Source organism: Crocodylus siamensis, chromosome 5 (genome assembly GCF_052110815.1).
Source record: "Crocodylus siamensis isolate JL-2025a chromosome 5, ASM5211081v1, whole genome shotgun sequence".
NCBI classification, from domain to species: Eukaryota; Metazoa; Chordata; order Crocodylia; family Crocodylidae; genus Crocodylus; species Crocodylus siamensis.
The window spans coordinates 171391449-171405554 of record NC_143399.1 but is presented as its reverse complement, the minus strand read 5'-3'; the positions used below and the strand labels follow the sequence as shown (position 1 = coordinate 171405554).

At 43.8% G+C, this 14106-nt stretch overlaps 1 protein-coding gene across 2 annotated transcripts in view; it reads left to right on the top strand.

Moving 5' to 3' along the window:
- CDK14 (cyclin dependent kinase 14) overlaps nucleotides 1-14106 on the top strand; it is a 614101-nt gene that overhangs the window by 185095 nt on the left and 414900 nt on the right. For both annotated transcript variants that reach the window (XM_090047105.1, XM_090047106.1), the window contains one exon: nucleotides 13002-13081. In XM_090047105.1, coding sequence (XP_089903231.1) covers nucleotides 13002-13081 — 80 coding nt within the window. The remainder of the gene's footprint in view (nucleotides 1-13001; nucleotides 13082-14106) is intronic.

Sequence of the window (14106 nt, the reverse complement as noted above, 5' to 3'; positions counted from 1 at the left end):
TCATCTGTTATGTTCAATACAGGCTGCTGGAGAGTTGAAAATGGGAAAATAAGGAATTAACATGATTTTAAAATGAACTTGACTGTAGAGTATTTCACATTTTCCAGATTCTGCCTAGTTGGTTGTAAAAAACCCAACCCCCCCCCAACAAAACAAAATAAAACAAAACCAAATAGCCTTCCCTTCCCCTTTAAATTCCTATCCTGAACTTAAGCTGGTAATAGGAATTAAGAAAAGCAAAGCCTATCTCACAGTTTGCAAATCTATACAGCACAAAGTTGACGATTTCTTAACTGAAATTCATAATAGCATGTACAGTAAACCAGCATGTAGGTAAACTTCTGCCTGTACTTGTCTTGTGTTAAGAAGGAGACAAGTGGACTAGCCCACTATTGGACTTGTTGACATAGATATTTACATGAAAGGGCAGTCATTTTCTAAAGAAGAGAAACCAATGTTGCTTTTCCACAACTGGCCTTACACTAATAGATTAGTGTGTTTCCTTGAGTATGTCGGTTGTTGTTCACACTCAGAGCAGGACACCTCTACTGTGTATTTCCTTCCTTTTCTCTACCAGAAAGTATCTGTTGGCTTATAACAGAAAGCCCTAACTGGAAGTGTGCATACCCCAGATGTTAGTTGAAATCTAGAATGACTAGAAATGAATATTTTTAAAAACAGCCTTTGATGTAGAGCTAAGATTTCTGCAGATGCTTCCTAGAAAAATGATGCAAGTGTCTCACTGTTTCTCTGAGCAATGCTGTGAACACATCTGTCAATTTTGCTTCTTCTTATCACTTGGCCTAAACTTACTGAAGGCAGCAAAGGTGTTGTATTTTAACTAAAGAAAGCTAAGGATCAGTATGCTTTAATTCAGGGGCAGGCAATTTATTTAGGCTGGAGGGCCACTTAACAAGTTTTGGTGACCCTGCCCCTTGACAGGTGCCCCTCCCCCTCCCCACCATTTTGGGACCAGAAGTCCCACTTCCACAGGAACACAGTGTGGGGGGCGCATGCAGTTTCTGGGTTCTCCTCCAGTATACAGGAGTAAGGCTTCATTTTTAGCTATTATGCAACTACCTCTATATACATGATCCAAATGCACATAAATCAGAACAAAAATATTTTTTGAAATAAAATTAAAATACGTTATGTAGATGTTTGGTTTTTAGTATATAATTTGTTTTTTTTCTGGTTCCAAGATGGCAAACCCTCTTCCCAAAATGAGCACTTACAAGGGCAAGGGGAGTGACTTCTGGTGGCAAAGGTCAATGGTTAGGGGTGGGACTTTCCATCCCAAAATGGTGACCAGGGCACAGGGCACCTGTCAAGGGGTGGGGCATCTGTCAAAGGGTGCGAGCCTTTGACAGCTCTTCAAAACCTGTTGAGCAGCCTTTGAGCCAAAATAATTGCCACCCCTGACCTAGACTGTACCTGTGGCCAAACACACACCATGTTGCATCTTGTTGATGACTGCTCACTGACTAAGTTCAGGAACTGCACTGAGGACACTATCACATGGCTTGGCAATTACTCACATGCTGACTGAATATTGGTGGTACTTGCTTGAGCCAGAACACTGCCATTTGTTCTTCTATCCTTCCAATTCATACAGTAGATTTTCTGATTACATTGCTGATGGTAACATTCCAAATCTGTCAAATGTTTTTGATATGTCATTCAAGTTTCACGTGCAACAGACTAGGGATGATGACAGCCTCGTAGACAAGAAGTTTGGTTTGGGTTCTGATGTCGTGATTATCAAAGACATGATTTTGGAGGTGTTCAAAGGTATCACTGGCAGATGCTGTTGTCTATATCTACTTTTTGGGAAAGGTGGCTACTGAGACGAGGAAATGTTTAACATTCTCCAAGGATTACCCTCTAACTGTAATTTGTGGAGCAGCAGCTGATTGGTTTGGGATGGGTTGATAAAGTATCTTGGTTTTTGTGAAGTTGGCAGTGAGTCCAAGCATTTCATATGCTTCACAGAAGCAGTCAAGTCTGATCTGGCATTCTTCAGTTGAATCAGCACACACAGCACAATCATAGTTATACTGAAGATTAGTAACGCAAATGTTGATTTTCTTGGCTTTGTACTGTAACTGGTTGCTGGTAAAAGAGATTCCTGCCCATGCAGTCCTGGATGCTGACTCGAGATGGAAGTCTATCAGCAATGAGTTGCAAAATATATGTGATATAGATGGAAAAGTGTGGTGCAATGGCATGTTCTTGCTTGTTCTAAAAGTGAAGGGGTTCATTTCTGAGCCATTGCTTAGGACTGTTGCTGCGATGTTAGGAAGGAATCTGCTAATGGTAAAAAATTTTGGCAAGCAGCCAGCAGGAGGCAGCCTGGAGACAGCCAACACTGCAGATGGAGCACATGCCCAGCTGAGCAGTCTGGGCCTCAGGTGAGACCCAGGCGGATTGAGTAGGGTCAAAGAGATGGCCCAGGCAGAGGACATGCATCTGGATGAGGTTGGCTGTGAGGCTGAGGGAAGCCAGGCTCAGTACAGGATGTTGCAGGGCTGGGTTGTGCACCAGGGGCTCCCCCAGCAGCTGTGGGAACCACAGGTGCTGGGCCTGGGGCTGCAGGCAGAAGGTGGCCTGCCAGGTTTATACCATGCCACGGTAGAAGGCCGGAAGCACCGGCCCAGGAGCACGAGGTCCAGCAGGAAGAGCTCCCAGTCGAAGCAGAGAGCACCCACCCTCTGCAGGAACCATGGCATCAGTTGTTGCCAGGGCAGGTGTTCCTTGCTGTAGAGGAGTTACTGAAGGACTTGCAAGTGGAAGGCAGCCACCTTGCTCACCAGGTTGACCAGGCTCTGGCCCCCCTTGGTGACAGGTAGGTAAAGGATGGCTTGTGGGAGCCAGTGGCACCCATCCCAGAAGAAACCCACCAGAAGGCACTGGAGTCTCTCGAGTCGGTCCAGTGGTGGGTTGAGTATGGTTCACCAGTGCCACAGGGTTGCTGCCACCGGGTTGTTGGTGATGAGGACCTGTCCATGATAGGAGAGACTGGGTAGGTGCCAGTGTCACCATTGCAGGTGGGCCTCCACCCCCTCCTCAGGGTCATTCCAGTTGTGTGCTGTGAAGGTCGGCGGCCCCAGGAACATGCCCAGGACCTTGAGGTCCTCGTGGTGCCAGGTGAGGCCCCCCCCAACAAATCTGGGGTGGGGGGGTGTGCTGGTCCACGTGCCAAGCAGCAGGGTATCCCTCTTGGCCCAACTGATATGGGCTGAGGAGACACGCTCATGGGCTTTCTGGCAGTCTGTCGGGGCCCACATGTCTTCCTGGGTGTTGAGGAAGATGGTCACATAATCCGCATATGCCAACAGCCAAAACAGAGAGCCAGTGGACAGGCCTGTGGCCATTGGCAGGGCCATGCCTCAGCGGTTTGATGGCCAGGGCATAGAGCATGCCTGACAGGGGACAGCCCTGATGGATGCCCCTACGCATGGGGAATGGGGTGCAGAGCACACTGTTCACCTTGAGCAGGCTGGAGATGTCTTGGTACAAGACCTGGAGGACCCTGGTGAAGAGGGGCCTGAAGCCAAAGGCTTCCATGGTGTGGAAGAGGTAGGCTTGGCCCACCTGGTTGAAAGCAGTCTCCTGGTCCAGAGAGATGAGGCTGATGTCCAGGCTGAAGAGTTCTCTGGCTGTGAGTCGGTCGCACAGAAAGAACAGGTTGTCTTGGATGGTCCTGTCCGGCATGCAGTACGTCCTTAGGCCCAGTGATGGTGCAGAGGCAGGTCACCAATGCCTTGGCCAGAATCGTGTAGTCCACACACATCAGGGAGACTGGTCGCCAGTTCTTAATGCAGCTAAGGTCTCCCTGGGCAGCAGCGTGAGCACCACGCAGTGACAGCTGATCGGTAGGCCTTTATTGGCAAAGCTCTCCCCAAAAATGCTCAGGAGGCAGGGGCCGAGGAGAGACCAGAAGGTCTTGTAGAACTTGGTGGGTAACCCATCGAGGCCTGGGGCTTTGCTGGAGGCGAGGCCAGCCGTGGCAGCTGCCAGCTCCTGCAGAGACGGTTTTTGCTCCAGCTTGCAGGCCCTCATGGAGTTCCCACATGGCTTCAGGGCAGGACGGCTCAGCTGCAAATAGGTTACAACAGATGGTGATGGCATGATCGTGCACTTTGTCTGGGTCCGTGATTACCAAGCTCTCAGGGTCTTGAGGTGATCTAAGCTTTTGTTCCCTGCCTGCCACTGCTCCAGGTCGAAGAAGCGGGTTGGGGCATCAGTTTCTGCCAGCTCATGACAGCAGGTGCGGATCCTCACTTCGTGGGCAGCACTCTCCGACAAGTCAAGTAGGCACTTCCTGTGGAACTGGAGGCTCTCGTGCAGTGCTGTATTGCTGCTTACGGCCAGCAGGGTGGCCTTGAGCTCTGCCATATCTTTGTCCAGCTCTTGGATATGGCAGCACAGTTCATTCATGGCCAGCTGGGTATACTGCTGGTAAAAAGCCCAGATCTGCACATTGCCCATGTCCCACCATAAGTTCCAGGAAGAATTGCTTCGTTTTGCAGCTTCCCAGCCCTGCCAAAAGTGCGTGAAGCAATCACGGAAGGAGGAATCTTGGAGCAGGCTGACATTGAAGCACCAATAAGGCACCTGTGCGCAGACTCTGCTGGGCAGGTTTGGTTCAAAGCAGGCCAGGCCATGATCTGACAAATGAATAAATCTGATTTCTTGGGGATCTACTCCATAGTTTTTCTAGGGACTGAGGTGAGACTGACTGGTCTGTAGTTCCCTGGATCCTCTCTCTTCCCTTTCTTAAAGATGGGCCCTATATTTGCCCTTTTCCCGTTGTCTGGGACCTCGGCTGATCATCACGAGTTTTCAAAGATAATGGCCAATGGCTCTGCAATCGCATCAGGCAACTCAGCACCGTGGGCTGCATTGCGCCTGGCCCCATGAACTTGTACAGATCCAGCTTTTCTAAATAGTCCGTAACCTGTTCTTTCACCACTGAGGACTGCTCCCCATACTGTGCTGCCGAGTGCAGTAGTCTGGGAGCTGACCTTGCCTGGGAAGAGTGAGATAACAAAGGGATTGAGTACTTCAGCCTTTTCCTCATTATCTGTCCTAATAATGTTGCCTCCCCCATTCAGTAAGGGACCCACACTTTTCCTGACCTTCCTCTAGCAAAGTGAAGTGAAGTGTTTGAGTTACAATTTTTTAATTGTGCTATAATGGGCATTCTAAATCTTATTGCGACTCTTGGAAGCTGTAGATCTTTTTCATAATCAGGTTATCATAAATAGCTACATTTAAAAAAGTCCTTAATGTATTGTTTATTTCAAAAAATCAGAAATCGATTAAAAGAATAACTATGTCTAGATTTTTAAAGAGCTGCAGATAAAAGTGTGTTAACAGTTGACCAGAGATTTTTTTAGTATCACACGGTGCTCTTGAACACTTGTGCACTTGAAAAAAGCCAAATAGTAAATATGTAAGCACCCCATTTCTGGAACAGAAATATATAGTATATATAATGTTAATAATATAGTCCATGTTTTCACAGGTTTCTGTCAAGAAGTAATGGTGAAAAGATACATTTTGCTTATTGTAAAAACCAGTTTGTTTTCTGTCAGTTGTCTTTGAAATCTGACCAATTTGCATCTACACCAGATTTTACCAAAGTAGAACGCTGACAGAGAAGGGATTTATTAAAACTATCATCTATTTCCAGTGCGTTGAACATCAGCTTGTAAAGTTACCTATAGAATTTGTTTTTGATGTTAAGGCATTTTCATTATATAGGAATTCATATTTTTGATGCAAATGAATATCTCTATATTTACTAAGATTCAAATTGTTATACAAATGAGTTCCCTGAGATATGAAAGTAAAATCAGGAATGTTACAACAGTACAAATGCCATCTGCTGATTTTTCTTCCTTTACTGAAATGTTCCCAAACTCTCTGTTTGCTAGAGCTGTGAACTAAGCTTCAACATTAGCCAGCAATAACATTTTATATGAAATAAACAGACTGAGGCAGATTTTATAGATTCATAGAGTCGGAAGGGACCTCAGTGGGCCATCTAGTCCGACCCATTTTATGTGACTCAAACTCTTAAATTAAGAGTATTAAATTTAGGACATTCACTACATCTGAATGTAACTGAAAAAATTGTGAAAATATAGTACTGTTCCAGTCTTACTTTTTTGTTCTTGTATATGCATTATCTGCATTATCCCCAGCAAAACCCATTAGCCCTCAGTTTCATTAGCATTATATGTTGTTGATGATGCATTAGAGCATTAAATTATTTGTAATCGCCTACATTTTCCAATAAATAGTAAGATTTTCTCAAGGTAATTTATTTGTGTGGTGTTCCATTTGGTACTTTGGAAAATGCAGTATAGTGCATGTTAGTTTATTAAGGTTGAAATAGTCTGAAGCTCATTTGTAATTTTAAAATACACATAATTTGTTATGTGCCACATAAAATTTATATGAACCCTTATTTCTTTATTGTCTACCATGCAAGGCATACCAAAACAGTTTACAATAACATTCTAAAACCTAATTATTTTAAAATATGGAAAGGATACAATTAACATTTTAAATTCTTATGAGCCTAAACATTCTGTATGTTGGCTGATCATGATTTTTATACCCAGAGAATCAGAATGAACAGTGTCCCTATCAAAGAATTATTTCAAGTGACATTTACAGCTGGGAAGAACTCCTGCAGCCCATCTCAAAGAATATTTGGATAAGGGAGAGGAAAGAAGGAGTTAAGTGCAAGCCTATTAGTGTAGGAGAGAACAGAATCATGCAGTGATTTATATGTTAGAAGACCAGGATTTAATAATCAATATTGTGCTTAATAAGAGGCAGTAAAACAATTTGCATCATGGATGGGAGTTGCTGAGAAAAGAGAAGCAATTTGGCAGCAAAATTATTTACCATTCTGAAATGTTGTGAAATCATGTTTTGAGTGGGGAGAAAAGTGAGTATGGATTTGGAATTAATCCATCTTGATGTCAGAAAAGGCCATAACATGGCTTATTCTCAGGTTGCCTAAATGGTTCTATGCCCATTAGTACTTTCTACTTAGGTTTGAAAGTAATAATAAAAAGTACTGAACATGAGGCACAGAAGAGAAAGATTAAGTCATTCGTCTGGGTGGTATTACTAGAAAAGATTCTGTGATGACCATCCAAATAAATCAAGAGCTAATTTTAATAGGCTGGAGAGCTACTTCGCAGCGTAACAATTTTCTTCAGTGTAGATTTTAAGGAAATTCTATGATAGCCACATCTGCACTTTTGACAATGCATGGCAAGACTAAGATTGCTTCACTAGGAACAGCTGGAGGATGAAAATACATCCACTTATTACTATGAACTGATTGATAATGTAGTTTCTGTTGTCCCCAAAATGCACATTAAAGAACACTCCCATTTTTGCATAAGTAACTGGAGCAAGATTAGGGTAACATTTGGAGGTATTTGTTAAAGATAACAGATGGGTATCTTTGAAATAAATATTATAAAAAGGAAGACATTGCAATTGCAGAGCAACCAAGTGCTCCTGAGTTAAATCATTTTAACAATGGTAATAGTGGTCTAGCCTTCCACCAAAGCAATGACAAATAGCACACATAGTGCTAATGATAACCAAGGCCGCTGGCAGATGTGCACTTAAAGGTGTGATGGGATTTGATGTGTGATCTCCACAATCACACTTCCTGCCATGATGTGGTGTGGCAGGAGGCATGGTGGTAGGATCGAGCATCAGTTCCCATTTCTCCATATTGCCTGCACTGGAAAGTAGTAAGCTCCTGCAGCTGGGAGTCCTAGCAGGTGATCTGGTCTCCCAGCTGCAGGGTTGCAGTGGAGCCCTTGACTCCAGCTAGGCCTAGAAGGCTGGGAGCACTGATTTGCTGCTCCTCCCAGTGGAAAAGATGTATTGGAGTCAAGGCGTTCAGATGCACCCATGCAGCTAGGAACAGCAGCTGATTCAACCAGCCTCGGCCATGTTGGAGCCCTTAACTCTGTGTCCCCAGGGCTCGGAGCAGCAATCAGATGGAAAGGAAGAAAGAAAAGGGCTCCCATGCATCCTGGAGATTGGGAGCCCTGGCCACACATTCAGTTAATGGTGTAATAGGAGCAGCCATGAAGTTATTACACATTTTTAGTGTAATAACATTGTGGCTTATTTCTTGTTTTATCATGCCATTAATTGCATCAATGTGTGGCTGGGTAACTACTTAAGATGTGATTAACTGGTTAATTATGTCCTAAGTGTAACTTCTGCCAGGTGCCTAAGTGAGACAGTTCAGTTGCCTCATCTACTTTATTTGGCACTGGTAAGACCTCACCTGAAGTACTGTACCCAATTTTTGGCCCAACACTTTAAGAAAAGTGTGGAAAGATTGGAAAGAGTCCAGCACAGAGTGACAAAAATTACTAGGGGTATGGGAGGCAAGATTTATGAGGAAAGACTGAAAGAACCAGGGTTATTTAATCTGGAGAGGGGAAGACTTGAGGGTGGGAGTGGGATTGTCTAAATCTTCAAATACCTAAAGAACAATTATGAAGAGGATGGAGATAGACTGTTCTCTGTGGCCTTAGAGGACAGGTCTAGCAGCAGGAGCCTGAAGCTGTTTCAGGAAATTTAGGTTGAAAATTAGGAAGAACTTTCATACTATAAGGATGGTAGAGCACTGGAACAAGCTAGACAGACATTTGGCTGGGGTGGTTTAGGTAGGGGTCTGTACTAGATGACATCATGAGGTCCCTTCCAGCCCTATATTCCTCTGATCCTAGTTTAAGAGCATTATACATGCTTCTTATTTCATCAATATTAATTGTGTAGTTTTCCTACTTTAATTTCTAAAGTAGGAAAACTATGCAATTCATATTGGTGGTACAATTCCTGGGTACATAGAAGATTGACCAGTGGTTAAACCTCATTAAACTTAAACCTCATTAAACTGGAGCCACCCCTTGTGGTAAATCCTGGCTTTTACTTGCTTTTGACCATGGAAAAATAATAGAGTCATTCTTTAGTTGGGAAGAGTTCAGACCACAGGAAGTTCCAGAATGTTTTTGACACTGTGGATTCCTTATTTGAAATCTGTGGGTTTAGCTTGTGAGTGGTACATCGTTCTAACAGTGCTGATATTTAGTGGTACCTTTAAAAGAATCTTATGACACCCTAGAGTGCTTTGGTACCTTGGTTGTAAATCACTGAAATTAGACAGATAATCTCAGAATTGTAAGAGCATAAACATAAACCTTTGTAAAACTACCTCTCCTACTTACTAGCTGTTATCCTTTATTGCAGTCTCTCAGCCTGCCCATCTCCTCTTCTACCAGTGGCTCCAACTTCAATATATTGTTTGTCTGCTTTCCTCTTTGATGTCCATATTGCCGTATATAAATGGAATCCCTATTATGATCTTGGGCTGACAGACTCCCACCCTTGCCTCATTTCCATCCTTTCTGAAGATTTGTTTTTCCATTGACACCACTTGAAAATAATCCTCTTAGTCCTGCACCTGTCTAATGTGTATCTTCAGATTTTTATGTTCTCTAGAAAAGACCGTCTCCTCTGTGCTAAGTACCATAGAGAATAATTACGATGTATCTTCTCAGTGCATATGCCATATAGAGATACCATGTTAGTTCTGGCACAGTGCAGCACTGTAGAATTTCCCAGGCTAATAAGTCTTGCTTTTTAGTGCATCTGATTACCCCAGGTACAGGACCATGCTGGTACAGCTATATACTAGGGCTATGCAAAACAGCACCGTTCCACTTTGATTTCCACGTCATCATTTTGACAGAACAGTGTTTCATTTCGAGTTTTGTTTAGTCTTGAAAGCACTGTTCTGTTTCATTTTGTCTAAACTGTTTTGCTGTTTTGACACTGTTTCGACATTTTGCCCATAGGCTATAAGGCATGAAACTGCCTATAACTTTGTCATTTCTAGCCTGATTTGGATGAAGCTTGCAGGCATGGAAGCCCCTTCTGAGGGCATGAACCCTGCCATGTTTGAAGGAGATAGGTGAATAGGTTTCTGGGAAACTGCACCTCAAGTTGTTGACAAGCAAAACTGTTGATTGCCGGCAGCAGCAGTCTCCTGTCATCCAGCAGGCAAATCAGGGGGCCTGCACCACTGGGAGGGCTGTGGGGCAGCAGCAGACTCCTCCTGGGGGTTTGGCCCCTGATCTGCCTGCTGGATGACAGGAGGCTGCTGCTGCTGCCTGGGACTGGTGCTGGGCACATGTTGGTGCTGCTGCTGGCCCCAACTGGCAGCAGCAGCCTCCTGTCATCCAGCAGGCAGATCAGGGGCCTGCACCACTGGGAGGAGTCTGGGGTAGGCCCCGCAGCCCTCCTGGGGGTGCAGCTGCGTCCCCGATCTACCTGCTGGATGACAGGAGGCTGCTGCTTCTGGTTGGGGCCAGCAGCAGCACCAGTGTTCCAGTGCCAGTCCCAGGTGACAGGAGCAGGCTTCTGTCATCTGTCTGTCACACCACCAGGAGGGCTGTAGAGTTCTGCCGACTCTTCCTGAGAGTCCAGGCAGGCTGCTCCTGTTGCCTGGTACCGGCGCTGGGTGCAGCCTGCACCCAGTGCCAGGAAGATTGGAGCTGCCACTGGTCCCAGGTGGCAGGAGCAGCCTCCTATGATCCTGCTGGCAGATCAGGGGCCCGCCTGCACTCCTGGGAGGAGTCCAGGAGAGCCCCGCAGCCCTCCCCAGGGTGTGAGCCCCCGATCTGCCTGCCAGATCACAGGAAGCTGCTGCTGATGGCCCCAGCCAGCAACAACAACGTGCTGTCATGTGGTGTTTAGTTCTGGGGGCCTGCACCCCCAGGAGGGCTGGGGGATATGCCACAAAGTGGCAGTGTATATATATAATATCCAAATATATGACATTTTAAATACAGCACATTATATTATGATGTATTATAACAAGGGTTTTCAACTGGGGGTACGCATACCCCTGGGGGTACTTGGGGTGGCTGCATGGGTTACTCGGCAGCAGGCTCCACCACTGGCACTTCCACTGCTGCCATATACCAGCACGCTTTCTGATCAGTTGTGGGGGTCTCCCCCCTTTCTTGTTGACTGTCTGCTGGGGGACACCCCCTCACTCACTGATCGGCCAATATTCCCGCCCCCCCCCCCCCGCTTGCCTACTGGCTGCTGGGGAACTCCTTCCTTCTTGACCGGCCGCCGGGGGTGCACTGACCCACAGAGGTTGAAAACCCCAGGTATTATATAATATTACACATTATAGTAACAATTTAAAGTGCTAATAAATGTGAAATTCAGATTAATTTTCAAATTGACATTGTGGGAGTGTGTGTTTATGTCTACAATAGTAATTTACCATGCTAAAAAGTTAACAGTTACCTCACTGCTTGGCACAGTGCTGCTTCTAGTTGAAGTACTGTGGCCACATTTATTTTGCTCTTCCCCAACCTGTGTAGTTCTGCTCACCTCACCACTGTACTCAGGCGGCTATTCTATTTTCCAGCCAGCTGGGAGCATGCAAGAGGCAGTGGGAACTGTTTCAACACTGCTGCCTGACGCTGTGAATTAGCAATTTAGCCGTTCTCTTTTTTCCAGCAATGGCTTGCGACTGAAAACAACAGTGTTCTTTGATTCCCAACTGGAAGTACTATAAAGAGGCCCTCAACTTCAGAAAGCTGCTAAACAACCCACTCCTTGAAAAACAGGCTTTTTAAAAGTGTCACCGGTTTATTATGTGTTTGTACAGTGCCTGATGCAACAGAACTCTGTCTAGTTGTAACCTTCAGGCATTTTCATCACACTGTAAATGTTAAATACTAATAATAAATGTTAAGGAGAAGAAAATAAATACTGTAGCAATCCTGTCATTGCAAATACTTTTAAGTACAAAGATTAAAAACTAAAGCCAAGGGAACATTTAGATTGAAGACTTAGGAGATCAGATGTCCATGTCATCTTGCTTTAAGATTCAGACCAACATATTACAATAAGGAATTGCCTCCATAACTGCCAGTGTGTGAAAGCTCTGTAGGCCTGCTGGACTCTGCAGTTGCAAAGGCTATTTCTGCTTGTAAAGAAGGAAATGGCAATAATAATCACTCCTATTTGCAACTATACAGTGCCATTTTAGAATCCTACACCCACCCTAACCACCTTTTTCAGACCTGGCACATCTTTAAACATCTAAAACAAAAGCAGCTTCTAGAGGGGGAGAATATAGAAGATGGCATTGGTTATCCAGTTCCATTTTTGACAAGTTTTCACCTGGATACGTTTTCTGAATAGACTGGGTTTACAGTTAATGAGTCAATTTACAATTGAATGAGGCAGCAATGATATTTAACAATGTAAATGTTAGAAGCTGGAATAGAGGTGAAAAGAAGTTGGGTCTGTGAGAAAACATTTTAAACATAATACATGGGAGTCATTGTAGTCTAAAACTAGTCCAGGCAACTAGACTAGAATGTACCATAGGGAAGAATCTTGCTCGCCCTAAGGAGAAATGATCAGGATGACCTAATAGGTATTTTCCATCTCAAGTTTCCACGACTTGCAAGGTAATTATTATAGCATTTCATACAATTAGAAGAGCGCAATAAATATTAAAATGAATATACTGCATGTGGAATGACTGATTTTTAGTTATTTCTCTTGTACTAAATGATTGAAAGATGAACAGATGTACTAAAGCCATTTTTCTACAATGCTATACTTTCTTTTAACAAAGCTTTCAGTTAAGTGCTATGAAAGAAAGGAAACAGAGACTGACTCATAGAAAACTGAGATCACTTCTTGGATTTCATATGAGTGTGAATATTTAAAGTTGACATTATGAAGGTTATGAAATGTTTTTTTGCTGTGCCACAAGTGAATCTTTGATACTGACAGGAAGAAATTGAGTGCATGTGGAGAAAATTAGCTGTATTATTGACATATTTGGGCTTTTTTCCTTAATTTTGTCTGTTTCTCTCTTTTCTTCATTCCTCTTTCCCTCCCAGGGTAAATGGGAAATTGGTGGCACTGAAGGTGATTAGATTACAAGAAGAGGAAGGAACTCCATTTACAGCTATCAGGGAAGGTATGCACTCATGTTTAATGATTGTTCGTGGTTTTTGTTATAACATTGCACTCATTCTTTTCAATGCCACACTATATTGAATAGCATGAAACTTTAAATTATATGGTTATGTTTCCTGTAGGAGGAGATTTTGGTACTTTTAAAATCAAATCCTCCCTTCAGCGTAGGAGTTTTTGTTAAAAAAACAAATCTGTGCCCCTACTTTGGCTTGTCTGTAAGACCTGCTAGTGGGTGCAAATGACATCGTGAATAGAGCATGTGTGTGTTTAGGGTGGGAGTAAGAGTGTCACTGATAAGATTTGAAGAAGCTTGATTCAATAGCAATGTTTATTATGAAGCTGCATCTAAAATAAGGATTAATTTAACTTTTTATTTACTTGAGGTTGCATTCCATGAATATTTCCCTCCTTTTTTTCACTGAGGTCTTGTAAGGGTCAGGGATAAATATGGTAACCTCTTTAAAACCAATGCTGACTGATTTATCTTCTTAGTTAACTTCCTATGCGTGGTTTCATTTGTTGTTTTGCCCCACTGACTGTTCCGTCTGGCTTAGGAATGACTCTTATCTAGCTGAGTATGAGAGGTCTGTTCATGCTTTCTGCTCCACGCCCTTTATCCTTCCTTGTCAGCCTCTCCAGTGTTCCCCGATGACAGCTTCTTTATCTGAGCTTGGCTGCTTCTAACTCTTTTTCAGAAGTCAATGTACATGTCTTCTTTGTACAGGCCCACTCTGTTAGAAGGTACTAAAGATGGGCATGGGGGGATGAAATTACAAACAATTTACCATGCGGTCACTGATTTAAGTTCAGCTAAAGTAGTAGTAGCTAAAGTCGGAAATTTTTTTTACAGCTATTCAGTAGTCTGTCTAAAGTATGTTGATAACATACCTCAGTGTAACCTCAGTGTAATGGCCAGAATAGGGAAGACGGTCCAAAGTACATCGAAACATCAGCCAGGATTGGTACTTTTGTATTAGCAGAATAAGGCAAACCTTTCTTAAGACTGAGCCAACTTCATCATGAAGG